Here is a 26,675-nt window from a genome sequence, read left to right as displayed (position 1 = left end):
GTACATGTGTTCTGAGAAAGGAAGTTTTTTTTGGCAATGCACAGTGACTTGATATGAAGAGCCAACTTCCCAAACAAATTTTCTTCTAGTTCTTAAAAGAAATTTACAATGTAATCTCTATTCCCCCGACTGAATAAACAGCTGCTAATAACTGCCTGCTCCCAGGAGAAGAGGCTTATTTCCTTTCATCTTCAGACTGGTAGATACCTGAGGTGCACTGGACTTTAGTGGTTCCTCATGTTTCTTGCTTTGCTGTTTTCAAATCTGCTTTGGTATGGGGTCTTGCCAAGTCAGGCTTCTTTTCTCCTTTTCCCTTAGACTGCCTCCTAAAACTCAGAAGACTGAGGCAGTTATGGTATTACTTATTTAAAAGAGTTCTTTTATGGTTGGTATGTTTAACGAGGAAATTTAAACCCTTAAAACCTCTAAGGGACAGTACAACCTTGGGCCCTTGCATCTAGTCTTGTGAGGAAAATGACAGTGTTGTTTCTTTCATACTAGGCTAATTGTTCATGCAAGCATTGGCTATGTGAAAGATGCTCAACTTGTAATGCATTGCTAATGCAATCACTTAGACCTGTTTGTGTCCTAAATAAAGGAACAAACTTCAACACTTTCTCATTTAATAGGGGGTGCCCTGTAGAATGCTGCTGCGCCAGGCGGCTCCTTGCCTCTTTCCCACTTGTGTCGTGAGCACCTGCTCTAATGGTGACCTCAGTTCTATATCTCAAGATTCAGACATTTTGCAAAGCAGCTTTTTAAACAAAACCCAGATGTTTCCCATCTAGACTACAGGGGGAAATTTTTGGGCAGCTTACAGAAACATTACCCAGAGACTACCATTCTCCAATAACTTTCACACACTTTGAGCTCCAAACAGAGTCAACCGTGTGCAGCAGCTGGGGAGAAGGCAAATGTGAAAATAAAATGTGGAAACACAATTCCATGACTTTTGACAACATGCACAATTAATGACTTTAAACTGAATGTGGCTATTATACCAACACAATGCTTCCCTGAAGATGTCCTTTTACTAACACTGGACAAACCTTTGAGTATATTCAGCCTTTAGAGTTCCTAGATGATTTACAGATATGGAGGAAGCTGTAATTATGCACAACTGTGAATGTCAACCAATTACGTGTAGAACCATACAGAAAATGCAGGCTACCCCTTTCGGTTTTCACTCTGAAAGCTGCATTGCCTGAACCCTCTTCATAACATGAACCCTTATTACACTTTTGTTTTTTAAGTAAAGGAGATACTTTTGATTTGAAAAAATTTACAGCTACGATAAAGATTAAAATAACACCACGACCATGGAATTTGAGAAAATATAGAATGGCTAAGGCTTAGTCTTGGCTTTTAAACAGTGCCAAATCGCGCCAGTATTTTCTGTTTTGGTATGAATGACATAACTGAATTACTTCATGAGCTGCTACTTCAATTCCCAAGGGTGGAAAATTCCATGAGTTAATTTAATTTGGATGTAAAAAAAAATATACATGAAAACTCGCTCTTCCTGTGGACTCTCATGTGAAATGTTGGAGCCAATTGCTGGAGCGGCTGAGAAGTGGAGGAGGGGCTTTTTTGCAGCCGTGGCTGCCAGCTGCAGGGGCTGACCATCAGGCAATTTCCTTACTGCTGTTTGAGCATCTAGCAGCCATTCTTGCTTTTTTAAAATTAGGTTGATTCTAAGGCTCCGCAATGACTTCTCTATCCTGTCTCTAACTGCTGCAATTCTACATTGACTCTAATCTGAGCTCCATGGCACCTACTCAGAAGCATTACCTAGCTGTCTGATCAGTTGCACTGAAGTTAGACATGAACTTGTATTTATTTGTGCCCTACCAGAATCAAAGGCCTGTGAGATCAGACACTTGCCCGTGTACTTTTTGAGCATCCCCAGTGCACTGGCAGCAAACAGATGTACACTGAGTGAGGAACATGTATTTACAAAACATAAATTTTTTCCTTCAGAAAATGTGCTTTGTGGAGAAAACAAGGGTGCTATTACATTTTTTTAAAAAAAATAATACAAGGGTTCTTACTATTCCAAATTATGGGTAGTTTAGTATTGTGTCCTTGCACCTAATAAAAGTTCAATAAATAATGATTGCTGGGCTATTAGAAGTATCTGTTTGCTTCCCCCTCATTATGTAAGAAGAAAAATCATCTAAGAATATGATGAGGTTATAGGGTCTGTTTTAAGTGTGTAGATTTTTTTTAATATTCTTAAGTGGGGAGGAAAAAAAGCAAGTTTATAAAATTTATTTATTTAAAGTTCGTAACTACAGGATGCTAAATACAAACTATACATGAAAAATTAAGAGAACTAGGATTTGTTTGTCTCTGTCCAAGCAGTCCAGAGAGCAGAATTTTTTTTTTAAAGGTTTAGGCATCCAATGCAGACTGACAGACTGTTTCTATTAATGGGGCTTCAATTTGAATAAAAAAGTTATGGGGGAAAGAAGGGGATTCCCCTATGTGGGACCCACGGTGGTGAGACCTAGGTGTCCTACCACTTCTGTCAAGGGTGGCTGAACTAAGGCAAAATGGTCTTGCTGCTGCTGTACCCCAAAGCTTTGACTTATACCATTTTGCTGTGAGTTCCAGGATTCTGAAGCTATTGAACTGATCTATAGCTAAGAGAATTTCTGCAAGTTCCATTCCAATCTTTTCTTTCTTAAGGTTTTATTCAAGTATGACAGTGCTATATACAAAAGCTTTTAGTTGAGGCTGCTAACCATTGCTCAAGGACCTTTGATACTAGAGGAGAAGAGGAGATAGTGGGACACTAGAGGCAGGCACATACCTAATTTTAAAACACCCCAGTCATATAGTAGCTATTTAGGATGATACTGATTAAGGTTGTGGATAAATTTCAAGGCAGCCCTGAAATGCTCGGAAATTGTACTGAGCACTCAAACTCAGTTTGGTTTCATTAAGACCAAGTTTTTCTGACAAACTCCATTTCGTCACTCTTGGGAGTGCTGCATGCCTGGTCAGTTATGGCAACACTGTGGTCAACATGACAAAAAGAGTAAAACCAGGGGACAGAACTGGTTAAGGTAGTAAAGCCCAAGAGCAGGCACCGTGTGAGTGCAGAGAGAATGACTGTAGTCCTGGGCCTCAGGACTTTTTGGTCTATGTCCTTCCCTGGACAGCATTTTTATTAAGAGCTTTGATGTGGGGTTTAACGATACCCATCACATCTGCCAACAATAGAGCTGGTAGAGTATGTGACCAAATAAGGACCTAAAACAAACCTATAGACTGTAAACAGATGGAAGACTGCAATGTGAAATCAAAATTGGGTTTTATGAAGTTTAGCACAGGTACAACACAGAGCACACAAGTGTAGCTGGGAGATGTGGCTTACCCATTTCAGCTTATTGTAAGTTCAATATATGTGATCAGGATGATGATGGCATCAATAAGAGGAAACAATTTTGTTAGGCAGCATAATGAAGGCAGAATGCATAGAGCAGAGGAGGGGCTGTACCTGTACTAGTCCACCCTGGTAATTCCTTGAGTATTGCGTTTAGCTTGAGATTCTATTTTAAAAAAAAAAAAGGACACTTGATAAGTTAGGGAGAATAATGTACTTGAAAGTCTTAAAATCAAAAGGAGCCAGAAGTTTTCTTTTTAGCTTATATAGATTTGAAGATACTGATGTCTAGTTTAAAGCAAAAAGCACTAAATAGACTTTCTTGAAATAACAAAGTCTCTCAAGTGCTGTTGGGTTGGACAACTCTACTGGAAAGAAAAATACAGGCTGCATGGAGTGAATGCAGGCTGGATATGGGAAGCACTTTCAAACATTTCATGGACATGGGCCTTGTGGAACTACTGACTGTTGGAGGAAGGAGGCTGACAGAGGCTGGCCAATCCCTTGGTTGATAAATTTGCAGGAAGACTTGGGATAGAGATGACCTCTAAGGTCCCTAATATTCTGTGCTGATGACTACTTAGACCTGAAGCATGCACATAAATCTACACAGAACTTTATGGAATGAAAATCCATGAAAACCAAAAGGTTAGAAAAGATTGGAAAGTGGCCATTTTCCAAATATAATTCTCTTGATTATTCATTACATATTCACATACTCAGAGGAGGCCTGAAATTTTGGATGACCTAACTTTTTTTTTTTTTAAACTAAATAAAAACAAACCCCACATTAAACATGTCATTATGGGGTTGTGTGTCTTGGTTATGTGACCAAGACTGAAGCTGATGAATCCTGTTGATCGTACCTTTGTGAAAAATGTCCACATAGCAAGACAAGTTCTGGACTTTTGGGACCACCATGACAAACTACAAGCAAATGTCACCCAGGACAGCAACCTAATGCCCCTTGGGTATTCTTTGTTGCTACCAAGTATGACTGCCAGAGCTACATAGCTGCTTGCTGCAAGGAGCCAAGGGTTTTCTTGGGTTCATTAGTTAAGTTGGAGGAATGCATGGTTTTTAATACCCGACAAAGTTTTGAAATTGTTATGGTATCAGCTTAGAAAGGAAGTCTGCTGTGGCAGTGTGGGATATGGTACAAAGAGTGCTGGTGGTAGCTGCTGGCTTGTCTGGTTTCTAATCCTAGCTTAACCATTAACTAGCATGCACCCACGGGTGGGTCACTTCCCCTTTCTAGGTCTCAGTCTTCATTAGCAAAACAAGGGCAATAGGCTGAATTCTGAGATGCTTTTAGTGTGTTCAATTTAAGTCAGAGCTCGACTATGCAAGCAAAACTAATTTAAGTGGTTTTTTCTTAACCACGAAATCCTAAGTGGTCAGAATACTCACATGCTCCATACAAGGTGCTTATTCCCATAACACATGTTCATTGGATAAATTCTACTTAATCCAGAATAAGACTAGAAATGCTAATATTGGCTTATGTCAGTGGTTTTTAAACTGTATTCTGCAACTCCACTTAGGGACCTCATGAGGATTCTTGAGGGATGCCATGGAGGACAGGCAAGGGCAATGAATTTCTCAGGGCTCTTCTACCCCTAAGTCAACTAGAGTAGTTTCTCTTAGGAGGGTATACTCCTATACCACGTGACCACGCATCTTTCTTTCCTGGGTAAGAGAGCCTGGCTCTCTTATGGGGCCTGGAGGGACTGGAGGCAGTAAGTTGTTTAAATATACTAGTCTTTCTGGAGTAGTCTGTGAGCCCCTTCAGAGTGGAGACCATGTCTTAGCTGTGCACTTATAACCAGTGCTGAATGGTTTTGAAATGAACAAGCAGAATTTAAACAGAAAGGATCAGGGAACCACACTAATATTACATACTAATAATAGGGAAGTTTTAGCTCAATGATTCCATTGCTGCTGACTCTACTGACATGTAACCATGAATACATAGAGTCACATGACGGCACATTTGATGTGGGTTTTGTTCTTATTCAGTTAAAAGAGGAGGTTAGCTCATTTGAATGGTTTCCGTCAGGCCTCATTTGTGGGTGCGAATACAGAAATGAATAACGGAGAGAATAATATTTGGAAAATTGCAATTTTACTAATTTATAAGAAATCTAATGATTGAATATCAGGATTAACCATGGAGTTATCGGAGGGGCAGAGGGGATTATAATTGGTAAAAAAAAAAAAAAAGAAAAAGAGACCTTAACTAGATTAGTGACAAGCCTAGTTGCTTCCCTATTCTACACATTCAGGTATTTTTGCTTTGGTTTTCTTACAAAGTAGATGGTTATGGTAAGAAAAATAACAGGTTAATAACTCTTCCTAATACAAGAGTTTACATCTCTTGGCCACCTTACTATGAACATACTGACTTGGGAGTGTTTAGACAATGGGTTTTACTCTGAGCACGCTACCCTATACTCTGGGAACTTGGCCATAAAATATCTATAACCTTCCTTTGCCAACCACAATTTATCAAGATTTGAAAAATCACAAGCTCTGAGCTCCCAAAATGGTAGACTTCAATCTCTGGGGAGGACTCATGGTTTAAAAAAGAACATGGACTTTGGGACCAATGTATCTGAACTGTGTGTCCTGAGACTAACTGCTCAAACCTAGTCTGGCTCACTTTGCCAATGCCTTGTGGCCACCACGATCATCCTTGCTGGGTCCCTGTGAAGATGGCCTGAGATACTGTAAATGAGGAGCACTGTGCAGAGGGGCCAGCAACAGCTCAGGCACTCGGAGAATGTTAGTTTCTGTTCTTCTTTTTAAGGGATGATCTATTTAGTGGGAGGGAGACAGAAACGTAATATGTGGTACTCAAGGAATGTATGGCAAAAGCCATCCCTATAAACGATACCTAGCTGTATCTAGCTGCGTAAGATACATATCTAGAAATGTATGACTCAAAATGCTGTGAGACTGGAGCAGAAAATGACTATGATTGGCAGCAAAGGAAGACTTCCTGGAAGAAGAATTTGAGTCAGAATTTTGAGAATGGGTGGCAATTAGATGGACAGAGAGAAGTGGAGAGGGCAGGCCAAGCCAGACAGATACTACTGAAAGTACATGGGGCAAATTCTGGTAATATGCACAGATTGGTCTTCTGGGGAAAGTTTTTGCATATTGGAATAACTAAACATAAGGCTTTTGGTAAACGGCTATGCATTTCACATGCTGGGCTACACAACTGGTCCTTATCTTGTAGACCAGGGAAAGTCAGTGAAGACTTCTGAGTAGGAAACAGCACAGCCAAATAGCATCATTTAGAAAGCTTCCACATATACCATGTTAACTCTAGAGTTACGACCTATGCTGCTGTGCAAAAAACCCCCCACCCTTTCACTATGCTAATACTTAGTAAGTCACTGAAGGCCTACTTCCAGAACTCCAAGGAAAAATTCTGTGAATCAAAAGCTAAGGACAATATGTTAACAATTAAATGAGATAACATAACAGCTGAGGCAGAACCACAGTTTTCCCCACCACGAATTCAAGCTGCTACACAAAAAGAAATGCTTACATCATCTTCCAAGTTATCAAGCCATTTTGTTTTGATTTTCAGGAGGCAGGGAAGGAGGAAACGAGGAGTGTGCAGGTCAGGAGGATCCAAAACTGTCTATTCTTTAATCAGAAGGAATTATAAAGAGAGACTGGAAGAAGATTTGTTCAAAACAGAACCAGCCCTGGGATGAGTTTCAAGTTTCTGCACCTCAATTCCACGGCAGAACAACAAAGGAAGGTGAGTAGCTGGGAGCAATCCTCTCACCAGCCCTTTCTTCCATGTTTCCGGTGCATACCTCCCACTGCTACTTTATTTACTGCAGCTGGCCAAGGTTTTATAGCCTGTTTCATGTATTAAATTCAAATGTGGAAAACATTACCAGTATCCTCCTTGATTTTTTGGGGGAAGGGCTATTGTTGGGGGGGAGGTGATTTTTTTTTTCTTTTGTTTCCCCTTAAACTTCCTTTTTATTGTGGAATGTATCAAGTGGTCAAAGGCTAACTTCAGACTGACTAAATTCAAAAACTATTTCCTTTGTTCTTATGTTTTTGTTTTAAAATTCATACCAGTTTGCGCTAGGGAAGACAGGCCATTCTCGCGTTTCATACACATGAGCGTTTCAGGCTGAAGAACTCGGATGCTGTGGACTTGCTGAATGGTTTTCAAGAAGAAAGGAGGAAGACAACAAGACCCCATTTGGTTCAAGGGCAGTGGGCTGACATGAACATCTTTGGAGTTAGACCACGGTTTGGCTGGCTCATCAGCAGCTGTCCCTGAGCACTGACAGCTCCAGAGGAGCGAAAGGAAATTGAGCAGCTTAAATTCCCACCCCCCAATATATGTTTTCCTTTTTCAAAATGTAATATTGGCCAATTATTGCACTTTTTTCAATAGCTCTGTTCTACTCTCTCTGTTTCCCCTTCTCTGGGGTCAGTTCAACTTCCCAACTCCAAAAATAATTCTAGATTTTTTCCTTCTAAACCAACTCAGAATCAGACTCAAAGAGGAGGCAATTCAAAGGTCAAATAGTTCCAAAAAGCATCTATGTATAGTTTAATATGTTAAAGAACTACTTAACCTACATCTGGTATTTAAGAACAAGCTACACATTTATGGAAAAGACAGTCTCTGAAGCAATGCCCTGGGTACATGTCGCATCCGGTTAACATGTGCAAAATGAACGCAGCTACAGAAATTAAACTATTTTTCTCTTGATTGAGAGCAGATACACAGAAATGGTTATAAGTCACAGATCTGGCTTTTAATAAAGCCAGATTTCTTAATTAAAAGCAGTATTGTTTAAACATTGTAGTTAGGGAAAAAAGAGCTCTATAAACGAAAATCTTGTATTATATGCATCCCAAGTGTATTTAACACATTACCTGAGGCCAAGCTAAATTAAAATCTAGACTTTTCTTTGGTAAACTGTTAGTAACTGCCATGAACAGACAAACAATTTTTACTCAATGATGAATTTTTAGGGTAGAGGTCAAGGAAAGGAAAAAAAAAAGATTTACTTCTGGCATTCAAAAATATCTTTCCACATTTTAGAAGTGAGTTCATTGCTTCTACTTATAAGCCAGTATTTTTGGTTTCAGATTGTTTGCAGGTTTCAATATTATACTGTTTAGGAGGGTATTCTTACTCTTAGTCTTTATTGAGAGAAATTGAAAGAGGGAGAGAACACGATTGATCAAGAACATGAAGAGCTTTGCAATAGTCTGTACTTATTTTGCATTTCCGTTTGGAACCATCTGTGAATGAGATACTGCAGTGAAAATGGAAAATAGACTTTCATCTAAACAAGTTTTAAAAACCTAGAAGGGGCAAATCAAGATGCTAAAATGTTTACTGACCATGTAAGGAGCAGAATTGCACATAATCATTAATCCTGTTACATTCTTTACCCATTGGGTCAGCTCATTAAGGGTACCACAATATTTTTTTAAAGAGATTCTCTAAATCTTTGAAATCACCCAAATGAAAGGATACTCTCCAAAAAGTCTCTTCAAAGTAATAAGCCAAAAAGAAATTCTAGTTGTCATGTGGACAAATCTGCTTAATTATGATTTAAATGAACACTTATTCATAAATGAGTGGACAAACTATTCTACACATTCTATAGAGTTATATACAGTTCTACACCTTGTATGTACACAGACAAATATAACACATATTTGTAACTCCCCTACACAGGATTGAAAGACATTATTTTGGCTTCTTAAAAAAAATTCCCATTGTAAATATCAGTAATATAACATGAGCTTAAGTTGTATCCTTTGATCAAAGTCATCAAGATGAGTAATTTAAAACCCAATGACCCAGCAAGTTGCTCCTAGATAAATATTTAAGTGAAATGGAAACGTGTCCACACAAAGGCTGTATATGAATGTTTGTAGGACCATTATTCATACTAACTAAAGAGTAGAAGCAACCCAAGCATCCATCACCTGATAAATGAATAAATATAATGTGGTCTCACCACACTTGGCAGTAAGAACAAATGAAGCTCTGATATGTGGTGCAATGCAGATAAGGCTGGACAATATTATAGAATATGTGACGAACACATACAGTATTATTCCATTTATTTGAAATGCCCAGAATAGGCAAATCCATAGAGACAGAAATAGATTAGTGGTTACTGGGAGTAGGGGGTGTTGAGGAATGATTGTTTGATGGACACACGACTTTTTCTCTGTATAAGGGGTGAAAATAGTCTAATACGCTGTGGTGATAGCTGTGCAATGCTGTGAATATGCTAAAACACACCGAACTGGAAACTATAAATGGGGGAACTGTCTGCTAGATGAATTGTATACCAATGAATTTGCTGTTTTTTTTTTAAAAAAATAGTAGCTGTAGTATTTACATCTGAAATTCAAATTTTATATAACTACAGAGCCTATAAATTTCATCACTTACCATGAGTGAATGTCTGTTGGCGGAAAGAAGGCCGGTTCCATACCCTGAGCCCAGACCACCCATGGCTCCATTGTGAGAAGGTCCAATGATGCCGTGCATTTCCCCATGACTACCAGGCACACCTGTGGACGGGCCCACTGCATGGTTCCGAAGAACATGAATCGCATCGTCCAGCCTTTCTAGACGATCTTCGATCCGGCTTTGCTGTTGGGTAATAAACAATGTGAAATTTGATGTAGTTTGAAATGCACGCATAAGTTCTACAACTAAAATTTTTGAGTTGAGACAGACCACACTTTGGATTTCTGAATATGTGTTTTCAATAAAGTTTATTTCCTTAGAACAATAATAAAAATAAATAATGTCCTTTCTAGAAAAACTGGCAGAAAATGTTAATGTTAGAATTATAGTTTTATTTTTCATGAATAAAGTAAATTCAGTAAATCTTTGAGGAAATTTTTACATACATATGCTAGACTGGGCTGTGTTAGTTTGAGAGAGAATTCAGATTTACTGTAGAAGCAAAAACATTCATTGAATACAAGGAACATTCTGGCAGACATTGGTGAAAAAAGAGTTCAAAAGTTAGCATTGGAAAGATAATTTATTTATCATTTCTCAGTTAAATTATCTTCTTCAAGTCAAAGACAGGTAAAAGCATACGAATATCAATTTCTTGTTGAGATTTTAAGCTATGTTTCTTGCTTCTTGTCTATTACCATACCTGGTTGCATGTGTACATGTGTATATGTAAGGATCTCAAAATTATTACAGAAAAAAATTCTGTCACCCAAAGTAATATGAAACTTCTAGACTGAAGAATCATAAAGGCTTGAATTAACTGTTTACCAAGGACTTCTAATTCATCTCAAAGCCCCTACCACAGTATAGGATTCCCTACATGATGTAATAAAAAGCCAACCAATCTGATCTTTATTTTATCCTAACCGTTAGGACCCTCGTTTTCTTTAACTAGGTAATGCCGATGCTATAGTTTCCCAGGAAGAAAAAGAACATGCAGCTGTGTGGTCTTTTTTTATACTGTGGTCAGTAATGATATTAAGCATTATTCTTCAGGATACACTTTTAGATATACCACCTTACCAATCCTCATTCCACATGTATACTCCAGGCAAGGAAGACATGTAAAATGAGGCTTAAAGAAATTAACTGAATTAATTACTCCATGTCACACTGCCAGGAAATGACAGACAGGGTTGGAATCTGAGATTTTTCACTCAAATCTGGTGCTGCTTTGTACTAGATTGGGCTATGCTCTGCTTTGATTTCTGATATGCTGTATAGCTCTACTGCAGGAGAAAAACAATTTCTAATTTTTCTGTACTGACAAGAAGAATGTGTGTGTAACAGAGCACTTTGATTTAGTGGGTTTAGGAGTTATACAATGCCCCACCCTGAACTATTAGCCCCCTGCTACTTATTTAACCTAGGAAAAGTTACTAAACTCTGAGATTATGATTTTTAACTTATAAAAATGGGAATGACAGCATATACTTATAAGCATCAACGTAAGCATCAAAAGAAGTCATATATGTGCCTCTCATACTTCCTGGCAGAGAACTTATAAGCTGTGGTCCACAGCTATAAACAATCCTTTAGTTCTGTAGTTGGATATAGCCTGGTTTTGATGGATGGGCCCTGGAGAACAGTCCATGGAGGTAAACACTTAAAACAAATGCATTATTTGGATGCAGTGCACAGGTTAAGGGGCTTGGTGTACACGTCTCTCTGCGTGGTTGCCTTTATTCGCTAAAATGCATAGCTGGATGATTCACATCCTACAGTGAGGAAGGGCACAAGGAAGGAGGGGAATTCACCAGTTATTTTCACTTTTAGATTTTTTTCCTTTAAGAGTAACCTGAAAGGGAAGAAAGGAAATACTAAGTCAGATGAGAAATCAATGCCCTCTTCCGTGTTTCATCTCAAAATAGGGAGGAAGAAAGGCAAATTCAACCCTGAAAGGCTAATAGGCTTTCTGCCCCTGGTACCAGGCCTTCTAGTTTGACTCATGTACAGACCAAATACTACATGGCCTGGGGTTGTTTCCTGTGCATTTCCAGCCCCAGACATCATGATTTGAGGGAGATGTGTATAAGACACTGAATCATGATGTGAATACTTAAAATGTGAATTATACTCATAAAAATGCTCAGTCATTTCCCCCTGGAAGAGTGGGCACTCCTTTGCCAGTAAATGTAGTACTGGATTCCTATAAGAGCTGCAGTGCATGAGAACATAAAGGGGAGGACTCCTGTTCCAAGGTTAAGAGGAAACCACCTTTGTTCACCTGTTATTCTGGAAAGCGAAGCAGCGGTAGACAGAATCTTCAAGTGTTCCAGCTATACACCTGAGTTGGAACTCCAGCACTTGGTGTCAGGGAATTTAATCACTGACAGAGGTCTTTCCCAAAGAGGGGTTGGGATGGGGAGAATTAGCCTTCTGGGATTTTAACCTTTTATCTGCTCCTAGAATATCTATAGCCCTGGGTCTTCCATTCTGGCGGCATCCATGGCACCATTTATAAACAGAAGCAAGAGCAGTCTAATGACTCTGGTTCCAACAAGCTGGTGTGCTTAAGATTAACCTTAAGTTATGCCTAGTGAAAATAAGAGTCTTAGAGAGTGAAAGTAGATGAGCAAAGAAAAACCTGATCTGAAAATGGCTAGAGATAAGCAAATGAGACATACCAAAGAATGTAAGGGTCCTTCATAATTGGGAGATGATGAGGCCTGTCCTCCATTTCTAGACCAAACAGCTGTGCCTGCTGATATTAAAATGAGAATTACAATTAGAGATTAAACTCACTGATACTTTTTTTTAAAAAAGAGTCCTTTTAGAAATAGCAATGATAATTTTCACTTAAGCAATAAAGTAAATACATGTAAACTTCCCAGATCAGAATTGTGGGGCAAGAAAACATTTGAAATGTCAAATCTATAGAAGTGACATGGACTCACATTCCCTCAGGATGCTTCCTAAAAGAGAACATTTAATTGAGTCCAAGTTTCAGCTAGCAGAGCTCCAGGAGGAGGAAAATTGTCACTGTACAGTCAAGGTACTTCTTAAGAATATAAAGGAGGAAGGTGATCAGGTATTTGTGTAAGGCTAGTTTATGTTCAACCAAAATTCCCTCATCAATGGAAAACAACTTTGCTACTTGTTCAATGCCCCTGATGCTGGGGACTGAACCCAGGCCCTTGCACATACTATGCCTATGCTCTACCAATCGTCTTCTTAGAAAAATTTTTAAAGAGAATAAGACTAGTTAGCAGCAATCCAGTAAACCAAAAGTTAGAAAAAATTCCATATAACAGTAAGAACTGCGAGTTTCTTCCAAAGAAATTAACTTTTTTGTGATGCACTAAACTTGGTGGTAAAAAAGGATTCCTATTAGAATATAGAAATCCACAGAATATTCTATGTCTAACCTACAATACAAAACCCAATTTTAAATTTAAACCAATTTTCAAATTTTACATTTAGTGTAGAAAGCTTAGAAAATCCATAATTTAAAAAAGGAAAAAAAAATAATAGCTACGAGATCACAAAATCTCATGCCCTGAGGCTGTTAGCAATTTAAAAATCCATTCTTCCAGCCTTTTTTGGGTATGCCTGTGTATTTTTGTGCTAAATAAAAATAGAATATTTTGTTCAATTACTTTTCTTGACAGAATTTGGACAGAGTCGTCAGTGTGAAAATAGCAATCTGTCCTCTTATTTATATCTTCATAAAAGTTCTTTCTTCCTAACACGTGGTCTTCCAGAATGCATTACCGAGCCTCAGTGGCATCACCGGCCTTGTATCTGAGCCTTCCACCTAGAGCAGGCTGCTCAGGGCGAGGTGTCTGCACTATTTCCCTGAATGGCTGTGCATCCTCTCCCATCCCAGCCTAACAGAGGAGCAGAAGGATGGCGAGTACCAGATTCTCTTCCAATCTCTAGTATTACTGCTGGAGTAATGTCTGCAAGTCACCTACCCTTCCTGGGCCTCAGTATGCTTCTCTGTGAAATCAGTGTATCAGACCACAGAATGAACTGCTTCGTTTAAAGTGGGGAGCAGGGTTTTCCAATTGTTTAAATGTTCTCCCCTCTTGTCTCAAGTCCCTTTACCCAATTTTTCACTGGTTGTGGTCACTGATGCTCAAGATAATTTTTTCAGAGCCTAAAAATCTGCTGCTAAAGCACAGCAGCACAGTAAGCACTAAACTTCACTTTCCTTTTGTGCCACAGAGGATGCTTCATGATCCTGTCAAAATCATGTCTATTTCTTCCTAGTTTCAACTCATTTCTCTGGACTTTAGGATCCAGCCAGCCCTCCCTCATTCTCTTCTGGGACCCACCAAAATCATAGGAACTAGAAGTGAGCTGATGTGAAATCCCACCTAAGTCATAGTCATCACTTCTGAAAGTTTTGTAGTAAACTGAAACCTCCTATTCTTTAACAGGGGACTCAGTTTGTAACGAGCCACTTGAGAACTGCAGGCAGCAAAAAATTTAAGGATTCGAGGACACGACATTTAGGCAAGTAACTTCACTATAAATTACAGTAAGGTCAGGTTTCAGTCAGGTACATAGTGATTTAATTTTGTTTGCAAGCTACCTGTTTTCTATCCAAAGAGGGGGCTTTCTGGAAACATTCATATGGGAAAGACAGTAAGTCTCTTAAATGCACCTCTGAAAAGTGAAATTGTTTACTGATATAATTCTACAACTTCTAATTATTTAATATGAAGCCACAGGTCATATCAATTTGCTATATTTTAAAGGCAAACATTCCTTTTACTCCACACAATTACTTCACAACTTCCTCCAACGTTCCCATAGCAAACACTTTCAAGAATTTACAAAGACCAAAATATCTGCAGGAAATGATTCCTTTATACAGTTTGATGACTAGGTAGTCTATTCTCACATTCATGACTATATGTACTTTCATTTCAGGTTTTTTCCCTTTTGTTTTTGAGACAGGGTCTTACTATGTAGTTCAGATTGGCCTCGAATTAGCCTCTGCCTCCTGCCTTAGCCTCTTGTGTACTGGAATTACAGCCATACACTACCATGCCTGGCAACTGAAATGTTTTATTGGAATATATTGTTCTACTCTTTGTTGTCTGTTGCAGAGCTAAGAAAAGTTTCAGAAATAATATTTTTCATATGCTTGTATATTTTAAAAAGATCATCTAATTTTTAAGAAAAATTATGGATGGGAACGTACTATCATATTGTAATCTCTCTTCTGCCCCATTCTATTTATTTGCATGAGAATGTCATGTTTTGGGACTGGTGCAGATGGAGTCTATTGACTACAGCAGGAAGCACAAGAGGGAAACCATTTTTATAAACTGTTACTATAAGGAAATGAGATTTTGAATACAGTACCTGAGAGAGAAGGAGGAGAGCCAACAGGAGTTGAGGGGTTTGATGAAAAGCTGTTGTTAGTGTGATCTGGAGAATAGATCTTGACATAGTGGGGAGAAAAAAGATCCCTCATTTATTAGGAATAAACAAGTAACAATTTTTTAAACAACACTGCTACCACTGTGATTCATGTAAAACTTCTGAGTTACAAAATACATGCAACAACCAACTATAGTACCAATAATCTAAAATGAAAAAGTTAACCATTACTTTTTCAAAAGAATTACTCAAGTCATGTGGGGTGCTGGGAAAAGAAATGGGGTAAGCAGACACCACATCTAGCTTTTTTTCCACTAATAACTGGCTGCATGGCCACGCGCAAGGCCTGGAGACACTGTTTCCAACTCCTCCTTCTCCTCTACAAAACGGGAGGCCACAGCATCTTTTCTAAGATGTTCCCACTCAACTCCTTTACTGTAATTAGGACACTGGATTCCAGAGTGTGAGACGGCCAAGATTAAGGAAACACTTTTCTTCAAAACATAACGCTAATATAAGCTGAATTTATTTTATACTCTCAATGGTAAGAAAATGTCAGTTATAGTCCCTTAGATGAATAAGGTATGCCATTTTGTCACTTGGGAGCATATGGGAAATATTCAGTTCTAGCTGCTTGGCAGAGGGTGGGAAAGGCAGAGCTGAACCCCTCAGGTACCAACAATGTGACAATTTCTCATAGGCCTCAGCTACTGTAGTTTTTTTTTCCTCTCACTGAATTCCTTTTCCAAACTGTGTAAGAACTGACTCTTGCAAAGTCAGTCTTAGCTGGGTCAATGGGCATCCATATTACTTTAAAAAACGTGCATAGAAAAGTTATAAACAAAAAGATACAAGATGGAAGAGACTAGCCATACACTGGCTGCAAATCAGCTTTCTCCTTGGATCTTCCAGTGTTCGTTATGCAAGAAAGCTAGCATTTTTCCAAAAAAAAAAAAAATCAAAGCTATTTGCCATTCATTTTCTAAAATTCTAAATGTCCACTTCTGATTAAAGTTCACCCCATTACAATGGAGCGTATGGAGTCCAAAGTCAATATTTCCTCACCGAAGCAAGTGCTTTCCCCAGAGCGTCTCCAGTCTGTGAGCTGCCTGCTGCCCCGCTTCCTCTGTTTGCTGGAAAAACAAAAGGCAGAATATGAAAACCAGGCAATGAGACGTCTAACAATTTTCTATTCCTGGTCCATTTACTCACAATTTAATTGCATTTTTAATGCTAATTACAACACATTAATCTTTAATTAGCATTAATTTGTTTGCTGAGGTAGATGTCAAATATAGTCATGTTACACTCTTTACAGATAAAATATAAACCTGACACCTTGGTTTAAAGACAAAGTATTTTAGTTGCCATTTTTCTCCCTTGTTGCTGATGAGTAGTTAGTTATTGGTGGCTGATGGCAAGCCAGCACATGGCTGTCATTGCTAAGAAGTGTAGGACTTTCTGGACTTACAAGTCCTTAAAGGCCAGCTTTTCTTTATATTTTTATCTCAAATTGACTTACCATCATGAATAATTTACATCTGTTTTCAAATAAAGAAAAAATGATACACAGGAAAATGAGATATTCCCCTTAGTGTTCCACAGTGACTAAAACAAGATAAGAAAAAATCTACAACTGGGCTGGCTAATAAGGGGAGAAAATATTTTTGATATTTTAAGTAACATTTCCCACAAATTTAAGTCTGTGTTCACACTAGAAAACTTTGAATGTTATGCTACTCAAAATTAATATGGTTGCAAATTTCAAAGATGAAACAGGTCCACAAAATTCATGAAGATTATCCCTACTACCTTAAGCACTGCTATTTTTATCTATAATAAATAAACAAAGGGTATTATTAACAAAAGGCATGAATTCCAGTATATAATAAAGCTAGCTCTATTTATCATATATCTCTCTTAAAAGCAACTTGCCTTTATAACCAAGTGGTAAAATGGTATAGTCACTACTCTTCTGAGCCCTTCAGTATTAAAACAGTGCCTGGAACTTGGGGAACGCTGAATTCATGAAGGCTATCATAGCCGAACTTAAGCTAGTCAACTGGCACAATACTTAAATAAAACCTATCCAAATTTTACTATTTCGTAAAATGAGAAAAAGAAATCTTGGATTAACTGAAGAATCCAAGCAAGATTTTCATTGCACACTTGTGCAATTAAAAAAACTTCCCAGCCCTCTTCTTGAGCAGGAATCTGAGCCCCTTTGCTGGCCAACTTCCATGATCACCTTTTGCACCTATAACAAGCAGTGATGTCGTCAGTAGCCAAGGTCTCTGCTTTTCTAGGTCCTAATTTCATTCTCATGACTCCTGCTTAGCATAGTTAAGCTATCTGTTGTTTTTATATATTTATATGCTGGCCATGTCAGATCATCTTTTGATATATACATATTCATTTCTTAATTACTAAAATACTGACAGAAAATTGGTATCTGATAAAACAACTACCCTCTAAGAAAATAAATCTTCTCCATTTTGCAAATTTATATTAAAATACATGAGTTACTACCAATCAAGATTAGAGGTATAAGGAAAGTCTCTAAAATTAGGGTGTGATATAATAGAATTTGGCTAGTAGAAACAATGTGGACAGATAACAAACATTAAAATACTTAATATAAGATATAAGGTAACTGAAAGTGTACTGTAAAAATAAGAATTTCTGCACTAAAGAGTTTCAAAACTAAAGACAAGTCTAAAAAGAATATAGCAAAAATTTGAAGACACAGACATCACTAATACTTTTTCAATATTCATTACGATGGCATCTGGTGAGCAATGACTTTTTTTCTAAAGGCAGTATTATCTTTTCCTTCTCATATACTTGAAAATTACAGTTCACACTCAAAATGATTATGATATGTTTGATTTGAACATGGATCTCCAAGAAGTGAAAGTTCAAAGCCACAATGGCAAAATAAACAAATAAACAAACAAATAAAATAACCTCATCTAATAAAGAACCTAAATAAAAAGAAAAGGGGCTGGAGGTGTGGCTCAAGTGGTACAGTGCCTGTTTTGCAAGCATGAGGACCTGAGTTCAAACCCCAGTTGCACAAAACAAAAAAAAAAGAGAGAGAGAGAAAGAACAAAGTATCATTTCAATTAAAGATAAAAATTTGCTATAGTAGTAGTGGCTTTCAGAACAGTAATTCTTCCTTTGAACTATTTTTAAGGGATTATAAATTTTAAAATACACATTTAATTAAAGTATATATTTTCACTATCTATTGAAAGCCAATAAAATATTTTAAGACCATTTACAAAGTAAATTATGTATCACATAACAAGCTACTTTCGAAAAGACAAGATAGCTTTATTATGGTTTTTTTCTCTTTTTAAAGCACTACACCTTCCTAACTAAGCTTTCTATTAGTGTCTGTTTTATACAGAGAGATATTAAGACTCAGGAAGTAGCATCAAAAATAGAATCAACTGCTTACCTCATCTTGTCAGGAAAATGTTTCAGAAAACTACAAAGGGTACTCATGGAAGCTAGTGATAAGAACAGACTATTTTTTAACATGAAGCCATGTTACCTTGCAACAGCTGGACAGCCAAACCCAAAGGCTTAAATTTCAAAGTGGTTTACTGGGACCAGTGTACCCTTTCACTTGGAATGCCTTTTGTTCTGTTCCAGGAGATACTGAAGGGGACACGTTTTCAAGATTCCCTCAACATGTTAAGGGAGGTGGACCCTTCTCTCAAAGACTCCTCTTTTTTATTTGCGAGACGATACATCAAAGGGTACAGAGAATCAAAAGGAGATATATTTTTAATTCTCAAGTGGCATGTTTCCCTTTTTTTTTCTTCTGCATTGAGAAATGGGTCATGTTTAGCAAAAACATGTATCAAATCCACCTTTCCAAAAGCTTTAATATATCAGGACTTGATTACTCTACCAGGCTCAAGTTGTTTAATTATTAGAAATGACCAAAAAGCCCACGTAATGGAAATAAAGATGAAAACAACTGCCTTTACTTACTAAAGACTGTACCAACTTCTTGTGCTATTTTGGTTCTAATCAATTTCTCTTGCTCAAGAGAAAAAAATAATTAGCCTTTAAGTAGAGTTGTAACATAAATATGAGTGGCAGATGGACAGTTCTTAAGAGGCACTGTAATTTTGTAGGAGGATTCCACCCTGCCAGCCACCCAAGTATTGTTCCCAGGGCTTGAACACAGGTGCTATTTCTGGCAGGTTTCTTGTTGTGGGCTACATGTTGGACCACCCTGAGCTCTGCTCTGCTTTGGGGAGACAGTGAGCCCATCAGAACACACCCAAAACAGAACGCCAGGATGAGTGGTGCCTGGGGATCAACCCTGACACTAAGATTTGGGAAAATGTTTCTTCTTTGTTGCACACCCATAACCTGAGGCAGGGAACATCATGAAGACATCAAAGGAGTAAGAAGTGCAATGCATAGTGTGTTTGCCTGAGAAAGGACAACAGTTTCAAGATGAGGTTTGTCTGAACTGAGTCTGGGTGACCCTCATGTTATTAAACTATCAAAAGAAGCATACTTGTCTATAAAGATGACTAAAAAGGGACATTTCCAGTGCCCCACTACGACGCTTAGAATTAAAATTCACATACAGGCTGAATGCACTACAGCTTTGTAGGAAGGACACCAAGGCATTCAGAGTTGGGAAAGCTGAGCCTCCTGACCATGTGCAGGAAATAATGGAGAAGACGTAAATCAAGCTCATTTATTGCTCTCTATTGGTGGTCTTTGTAACTATGATACCCTGACGCCGAAACTCCTCTAATTGTTATGCTCTGTGCCTGGTCATCACTCAAATGTATTTAAAGGCTCAAGTTCACTGTCAAATACAAAATGAGTATTTTGTGACTACCTCTAACAATAAAATTACTGAGAAACAAAGTCCTCAAGGGAAAAGGGAAATAATGTTTCTACCTGAAAGCCACATCTTAAAATGCATCGTGTCATACAAATACGCCATTAGGACAAAAAGTTGCAAGCCAGATTAACTCATGAACCAGATAGATATTCCAGAGTAATCTTTAGTATATGGCATATCAAATCAATTTTGATAGTCTGTTCCTTCAAACTACTTGGTTTGAGGTTTAAAAACATGAGAAATATAATATATTAGAAAGCTGGCCAGTTAAAGACTCATAAAACAATGGTAGTTATTATAACCATTATGTTAGTTATATGCCCAGTTTCCTCTGAAGGGAAGGGTGTGTAGCTGCAAACCTCGGGGGTACACTGTGTGAATGCATACATATGGCAACTCCCAATGAGAGCTGAAAGCTCCAGCCTTGAGTAGGCTTCCTGGCCTATGAAATGGAAGAAGGATCTCTCACTCCTTCTGACCCCAAAGGGCTACTGATCTGTATTGCTGCACATAGGAAAGAAATAAGTGGACAGCAAAATGTAATGGTTATTTATCCTGTAGACATCTCTTCTTTCTAGCTGGCACTTAATGACTCCTTCCTCTGTGTGCATGCTTAGATGCAGAGGTACTGGATTATACTGCTTTTGAGACATACCAGCTGCTGAACGGTGAGAGGTTTTAAGTACCAATGATGCTGGTTACTGCCAAAGATTCCTGGTAGCTTCTCACCTTAACTGGGCACTATATTAGTTAATTTATTGTCAATCCATCCTATCTTTTATCTTTTTATTTTATAAAATTCTAGGGTGTTTAAGAGCCCCTTCAAAAATGCCTAATGTCCAGAGTTTGCTAACAAGGCTTGAGAAAACAGTAATGAACCATATGCCATAAATAAAATAGTTTTACTGTGAATGAATGTGTCCTTTAAAAAAATTCTCTCATCAATTCAACCTAAGTTTTATCATTCCTAAGGGTTTTTCCAAAACTTACACTGGGTATGAAAGGGCAAAAGAAAATAAATTAAAAAAAAAAAAAAGGTTACTTCTTTAACCAAACAAATAACAAAGCCACCAAAACTTATTGATTACTTTCCATATTTAAGATGCAGAAGACAAGAAACAAGAGACTGAGGCTCCTGAGAGGTTGTCTCCTGATGGCTCTAAAGCTTGCATCTCACTCCACAAGCACTGTGTTGTTTTATCTTCAGTTCAGAAGAGTTGCTGCCCACTAAGAAGACGTATTATCACATAAGACTGAGACACAGGGCAGTGGTCTTCTGAAGTGAAAGGCAGCCTCCTCAGACATGAATGCTATGTATGTATGAAAAGATTGCACTGCCTTGCAACTTTTCACCAAAAAATATTTGAAAAATACTATGTCCATGTGTGAGTGCTTGAATCTCATTCTTAACGGCATTAGTACAGCTTACAGTTATTTTCTACAGAATCATGTGTATAATCTCAAACATGTGTCAGGCTATGTGTTCCCTATTTACCAATTATTTAATTAGCTCTGTTTGTTCTTTGAGATACAGGCAACATAGTATTTCTTTATTTCCTGTGTTTCAGAATGAGTGAGTATATGCCAAATATTTTCAAAAGGCTACATACGTATCCCATTAATACATACTGTTTGTTAGAGAAGTATCAGTAACATCAGAAGAGAAAGCTTCTCTTCTTGCTAAGTAGACATGCTGCCATCTCTGACTTCTACCACACGCTGAAGACTAAACCAAAGCCTAAGAGAATTTAAGTGTAAAGCAATATGAGCCACTGGGACACCATTGGGCTAATTATCATACCTAAGGAGCTGGAGGACAGGTTTTATTTAAGAGAGGACATCCTCAAATGTTCTAGAATGTTCTCCTTTAAAGTAACCTTAAAGTAATTTCTGTATTTATGCAATTAATCTGTTCTTCCAAAAAGCTGAATTACCATGTTTATTTACTTCCTGAAAAATTTTGAAGCTTTTTTTACATTCTGCTAATTCTTGTCAAGTATACTAATTATTGTGAAGCAATTTATGAAATAAATTTTCTGTGTCCTAAAAATCTCATACTTTCCTCTTTTTAAGTTGGAGTTCATTATTGTCTAGACTTTTAAGCAGTCCTGTGATCTGCCTTTAGCATGGCTGAGCCCTTCCCATGTAGAGGTCATCTATTGCTCCGCTCTATCCAGACCTTGTCAGTGGACTGTCCTGTTCATCCACAAGCTAATGATGACATGGCCAACTTAAGCCAAGCAAATCTCTTTGCCATTGAGTCTGGTGGCTAAGCTGCCCACCATTCATGATTTATATCACAAGATGTCTGCCTTTCATCCCAAGTCACAGTGCCTTTCTCCCAGGAAGATTGCAAATCAATCTGTAATTCTTTTTCAAAGAGTGCCTAAGTGTGGTTTCCTCACCTCAAGGGTCTGCTCCACCTTTATACCTTCCTTAAAAAGAAAATTACTCAGAACACAAGTAGACGGGAAATCTGTCATGTAAGAGGATGAATGACCGGTCATCCTTCTTTGTAACCAGACCGCATGACTGCAAAAAGGGGCTTTCCATTTGTCAAACCGCACTGAAGTGAAATATGCTTTTCTCACTCTTTCAGTTCTGCACTTTTCTTTCTTCTTGTTTTTCAAATCTGCCAAAACTGCATTGATAGCTAACAAAACTTCCCCATGTGACCTCTGTCCATAGGTTTCCAAGGTCAAACTTAGAGGTTTCATTATAAAAAGTTACAGAAATGGAAACTGTTTCCTAAATTTGCGTCTCAGTGAGACACGCTAGGGGAGGGCTACAAGGTGGTTCATCTCAAGTGTGAAATAAATTATGAATAAGCACAGAGGGTATTATTTAGGCAGAAATTATATTTGCAACATTTCAAAACACATCTCCCTCATCAAAACCTCTCCCACATAAGTGATCCACACCACTTCCCGAAGTTCAAAGAAAAGGGAAAATAATTACAAAAAGCTAGGAAGAATAAACAGAAGCATTATGCTGGCACATGATGTTCTCTCAAAAGCATACACCCTGAGTCTTCTCATCAGTGACTTTCTGGGAGTGTGTGGATTTGAACCAGAACCAGAGTGGGTGGTGACCAGTGAATTCTGAAGTTTTATAAAGACCCTGGAGCATCCAGACATGCTGCTTATCTGAATGAGAAACATGTCAAGGAAAATTCAGAAGTGGAAACTGCTTCCCCACCAACCAGCTTCTCTACTCCAGGGGCACTGAGACATCCTGCCTAGTCTCCCCTCAGGAGGAGAACGAGAGGACCTTAAGAGAGCAAACACTCTCCTCAAGGGCTCTATAATGTTGCATCCTCTAGAAGATCAAGCTCACCTAGCTGTTAATAGTCACTTGAGAATTTCATATGAACTAGTCTTGGGAAGACAGTGGTTAAGAGGTTAGCACAGTGACTGGTATTTGGGAAATGATTAATAACAACTATTAAGACTATTTTGCCCCTTACCTTACCCATCTTCCATAGCTGGTCTTATGAAAAGTTTACTTTGTTCACTTTTTGAGAATATGAGAAGCAAGTAAGTTTGGGTCTTTAAAAAATCCTTGCTTAATGACTCATCATGGGCAAAGTAGTCAAATTTTAGTTTCTTGTGACTAAAAAAATGATTATGGTCAAGCCAGTGATTATTTCTGTTAGGTTCATTTGTTTGTTCACTCATTTATGTGACAAACATTTATTGCCTAGTTGCTATTCAGTTATGAGGTCTTCACTGTTAAACCCTGCCATTGATTACTGGCACCAGAGTGGGCATGTGTATGACTTACCCATTATACTGTCTGTTCCGTTGGCAGGAGGCGTGCAGGAAGAGGTGCTGTAATGGTTTGTGCCACTGCGATGGAAAGTGGACATCGGAGGAAGACTGGAATTGATGTCTGCTGAGGAGTGTGATGGATAGCTCTATAGCAAGAGGCAGAAAAAGGAGGCCATATTCAATCACAAAATAGTTACTGAGTTTCTTTTCTAATACTTCTTTCAGAACTCTCTATTCTGCAAGGGAGACAGCTTTTAGAATTTCAAAATAGCCAAGAATACATCTTGCCTAGATTTGACAGCTTTCATTTTTCAAATAATAAAACACACACATAGTTGGTTTGGGTTTGCATCAAATGTAGAGAATATAATAGCAATGTAAGATTGAGAAATGATCATCTCTAAATCTACAAATTACTTGTTAAAATTATCTTCAAGCTGTTTTTCTTTTCAAGGTAAAAAGTAGCTTAAGAAGTTACTCTCTTAGACATCTGAATGGCTTACGGATATGTAAGAGCAAAACATTTAAGATAAAAATTTTCCGCATAGGTGATATATTAATGGGGTATAGTCTTTATTTTACCATTTTAATTTGCTTAATTTCTAATTGGATGATGCTGATACTGAGAGGCTCTTAAAGATCAACCATTTGTTCAACCATTTGTAGGACTGGTTTCCTAGTGCTACCATACTGATTTTGTGAAAACCAAGTTGGACCCTTCCCACTTCCAACTCTTCCACCATCTCTTCTCCAAGTCCATAATACACATGCATTCTGTCCTGTGCCATTTAATGCTCAATGGTGTGTTGCCTTTTACTTCTGGCTCTTTCAGATCCATTTCTACCCACACTGTAAGCTCTCTATGGGAGGGAATGGGGCTCACCTCTGTATGTCATGACTTGTGGGTGAGCAGGGAACACACAAATGAAACACTATGCTCAATGAACAGTTCGTTACAGGTTACGGTTTGATAAACAATGAGTTGAAATATGACTCATTTGAGAGACAACTAAACAGCATAGGAAATGAGTCTACATTTCAGGACTGGGACTGCCAAGGACACATACAGATGTGTCTGAAAATATTACCTCCACACACCTAGAATAGTCCAACTTAAGAGACTTGATTGAAAAAGTGGAGATGATATGCTTAAACCTTTCCAAGTTCCTGAAAATACCTGTCAGATATACATTTCATGAATCTCTTTCCTGGACCCAAAATTTTCTTAGGCCACTCATTAAACTCATTTCTACTTGTCAATTCCCAACTTGTCCATGCAATTTTCTCTAGAGAATAATGGAGTGGGCCCATTTCACAGTACAACTAATCTGAGAGACTGTATAGGCCATAGGACACTAAACTTAGAAGAGCAGAGATAGAGCTGTTTCTCCTTTACAGCTAATGCTATAATAAAGTGAAAGAAAAAAATGAAACAATTTGGAAAAGGAAAAAACAAAACAAAGCAAAACAAAAAACCAAGATGGTGTGAATTCAATTCTGTACAGTATTACTCCTTGCTGAGTTTCTGGAGAATAGACAAACTATAAATTGGTCCAAGGTATGCAAAAAATAAAAAAGAGGAACAGAACTATGCAAAAATATTTAAATTAGTAAAATATGGAGAACCTGAGACAGGAAAAACATAATCATATCATTAAGACTTTTTGAACCCTTTTATATTTATGTAAAATGGGCAATAATTTAGTATATGACACACAAAGGGTGAATACTGAGGGCAAAGAATAAAAAGAAAACTAAATCCCTATAGATTTTAATGAGGGAGTCAAGGCAATCCATTTTAAGTTAGCAATTTTCAGAAACTCATAGAAAAGTAGATACTAAAAAATTAATGAAATTTATAACTAGATTGCTTTTCAATGAAAAGTATCTTTAAAACTACTGTCACTCAGACATAATAAATACACTACAGAGAACATTAATGATATGTGAATAGTGTCTCTTCTAGAGGATTTAGGGATCAACTAAGAGGTGCGCTTAGTCTCTTACTCCAGCTATTACTGTCTTACTTGTTATGAAGGCACAGAGTGTGTGTGATCAAGTGAAGTGTCATGGCTTTCCATGCCCACTATTGGTTTATTTCTTATTTCTGAAATTTAATAGTAGTATATTTATAGTCTATTGACATGGCAAGTACTGCAAATGTTTGCACTGGTGATTTAACTGATCTATGGATTAATTATTTAATGATTAGAAAAATATAGTAACTGGTATATATACTGAGAATAAAATCATACTTTGGCATAAGGTAGGCTTTTACCCTCTTGGCATTATCGATTGTCAATGCCAGACACTTTTTTGCTGTGTGTGTGTGTGTGTGTGTGGAGGGGGCTCTCCTGTATGTGTTTATAGCATTTCTGGCCTCTACTCACTAGATTCCAGTAGCATCTACCTCTTGTTACAACAATATGTCTCCAGACATTGCCAAATGGTCCCTGAGGGGGAGAAATCCCCCAGTTGAGAAGTTCTGGGGTAAGAGCTTATGTTACAAAAAATGACAGACAACAGAACTTCCTTTACACTAAAAGTTCAGGCTCTTAGGAGTATTTCATTCTGTTAGTGCAAAGATCATGCCTAAACCAGGCCAGACAGTGAGGACACCACCCTAGCTTTAAAAAGATCTCTGCCAAGTCTTTCTAAACTTAAATCTTCTACAACAACCCATTACAAAGCTTAACCACACACTCCATTCATCTGAGTGATTTTGTGTGTGTCTCTACAAAAAGCAGT

General features: G+C 37.9%; 1 protein-coding gene and 1 long non-coding RNA gene across 25 annotated transcripts in view; one reads left to right on the top strand and one right to left on the bottom strand.

Moving 5' to 3' along the window:
- Tcf4 (transcription factor 4) overlaps positions 1-26,675 on the bottom strand; it is a 331,562-nt gene that overhangs the window by 18,425 nt on the left and 286,462 nt on the right. For all 24 annotated transcript variants that reach the window (XM_074069759.1, XM_074069764.1, XM_074069758.1 and 21 more), the window contains 5 exons: positions 23,941-24,073; positions 16,341-16,408; positions 15,258-15,336; positions 12,566-12,642; positions 9,858-10,061 (listed from right to left, as the gene is read on the bottom strand). In XM_074069759.1, the coding sequence (XP_073925860.1) occupies positions 9,858-10,061; positions 12,566-12,642; positions 15,258-15,336; positions 16,341-16,408; positions 23,941-24,073 (561 nt within the window). The remainder of the gene's footprint in view (positions 1-9,857; positions 10,062-12,565; positions 12,643-15,257; positions 15,337-16,340; positions 16,409-23,940; positions 24,074-26,675) is intronic.
- LOC141422468 (uncharacterized) lies at positions 7,003-10,062 on the top strand. The gene is made up of 2 exons (XR_012447024.1): positions 7,003-7,169; positions 9,835-10,062. It is a non-coding gene; the product is annotated as an uncharacterized lncRNA (long non-coding RNA).

Source organism: Castor canadensis, chromosome 4 (genome assembly GCF_047511655.1).
Source record: "Castor canadensis chromosome 4, mCasCan1.hap1v2, whole genome shotgun sequence".
NCBI classification, from domain to species: domain Eukaryota; kingdom Metazoa; phylum Chordata; class Mammalia; order Rodentia; family Castoridae; genus Castor; species Castor canadensis.
The sequence above is the reverse complement of the archived record's forward strand: the minus strand, read 5'-3'. Positions and strand labels throughout refer to the sequence as shown.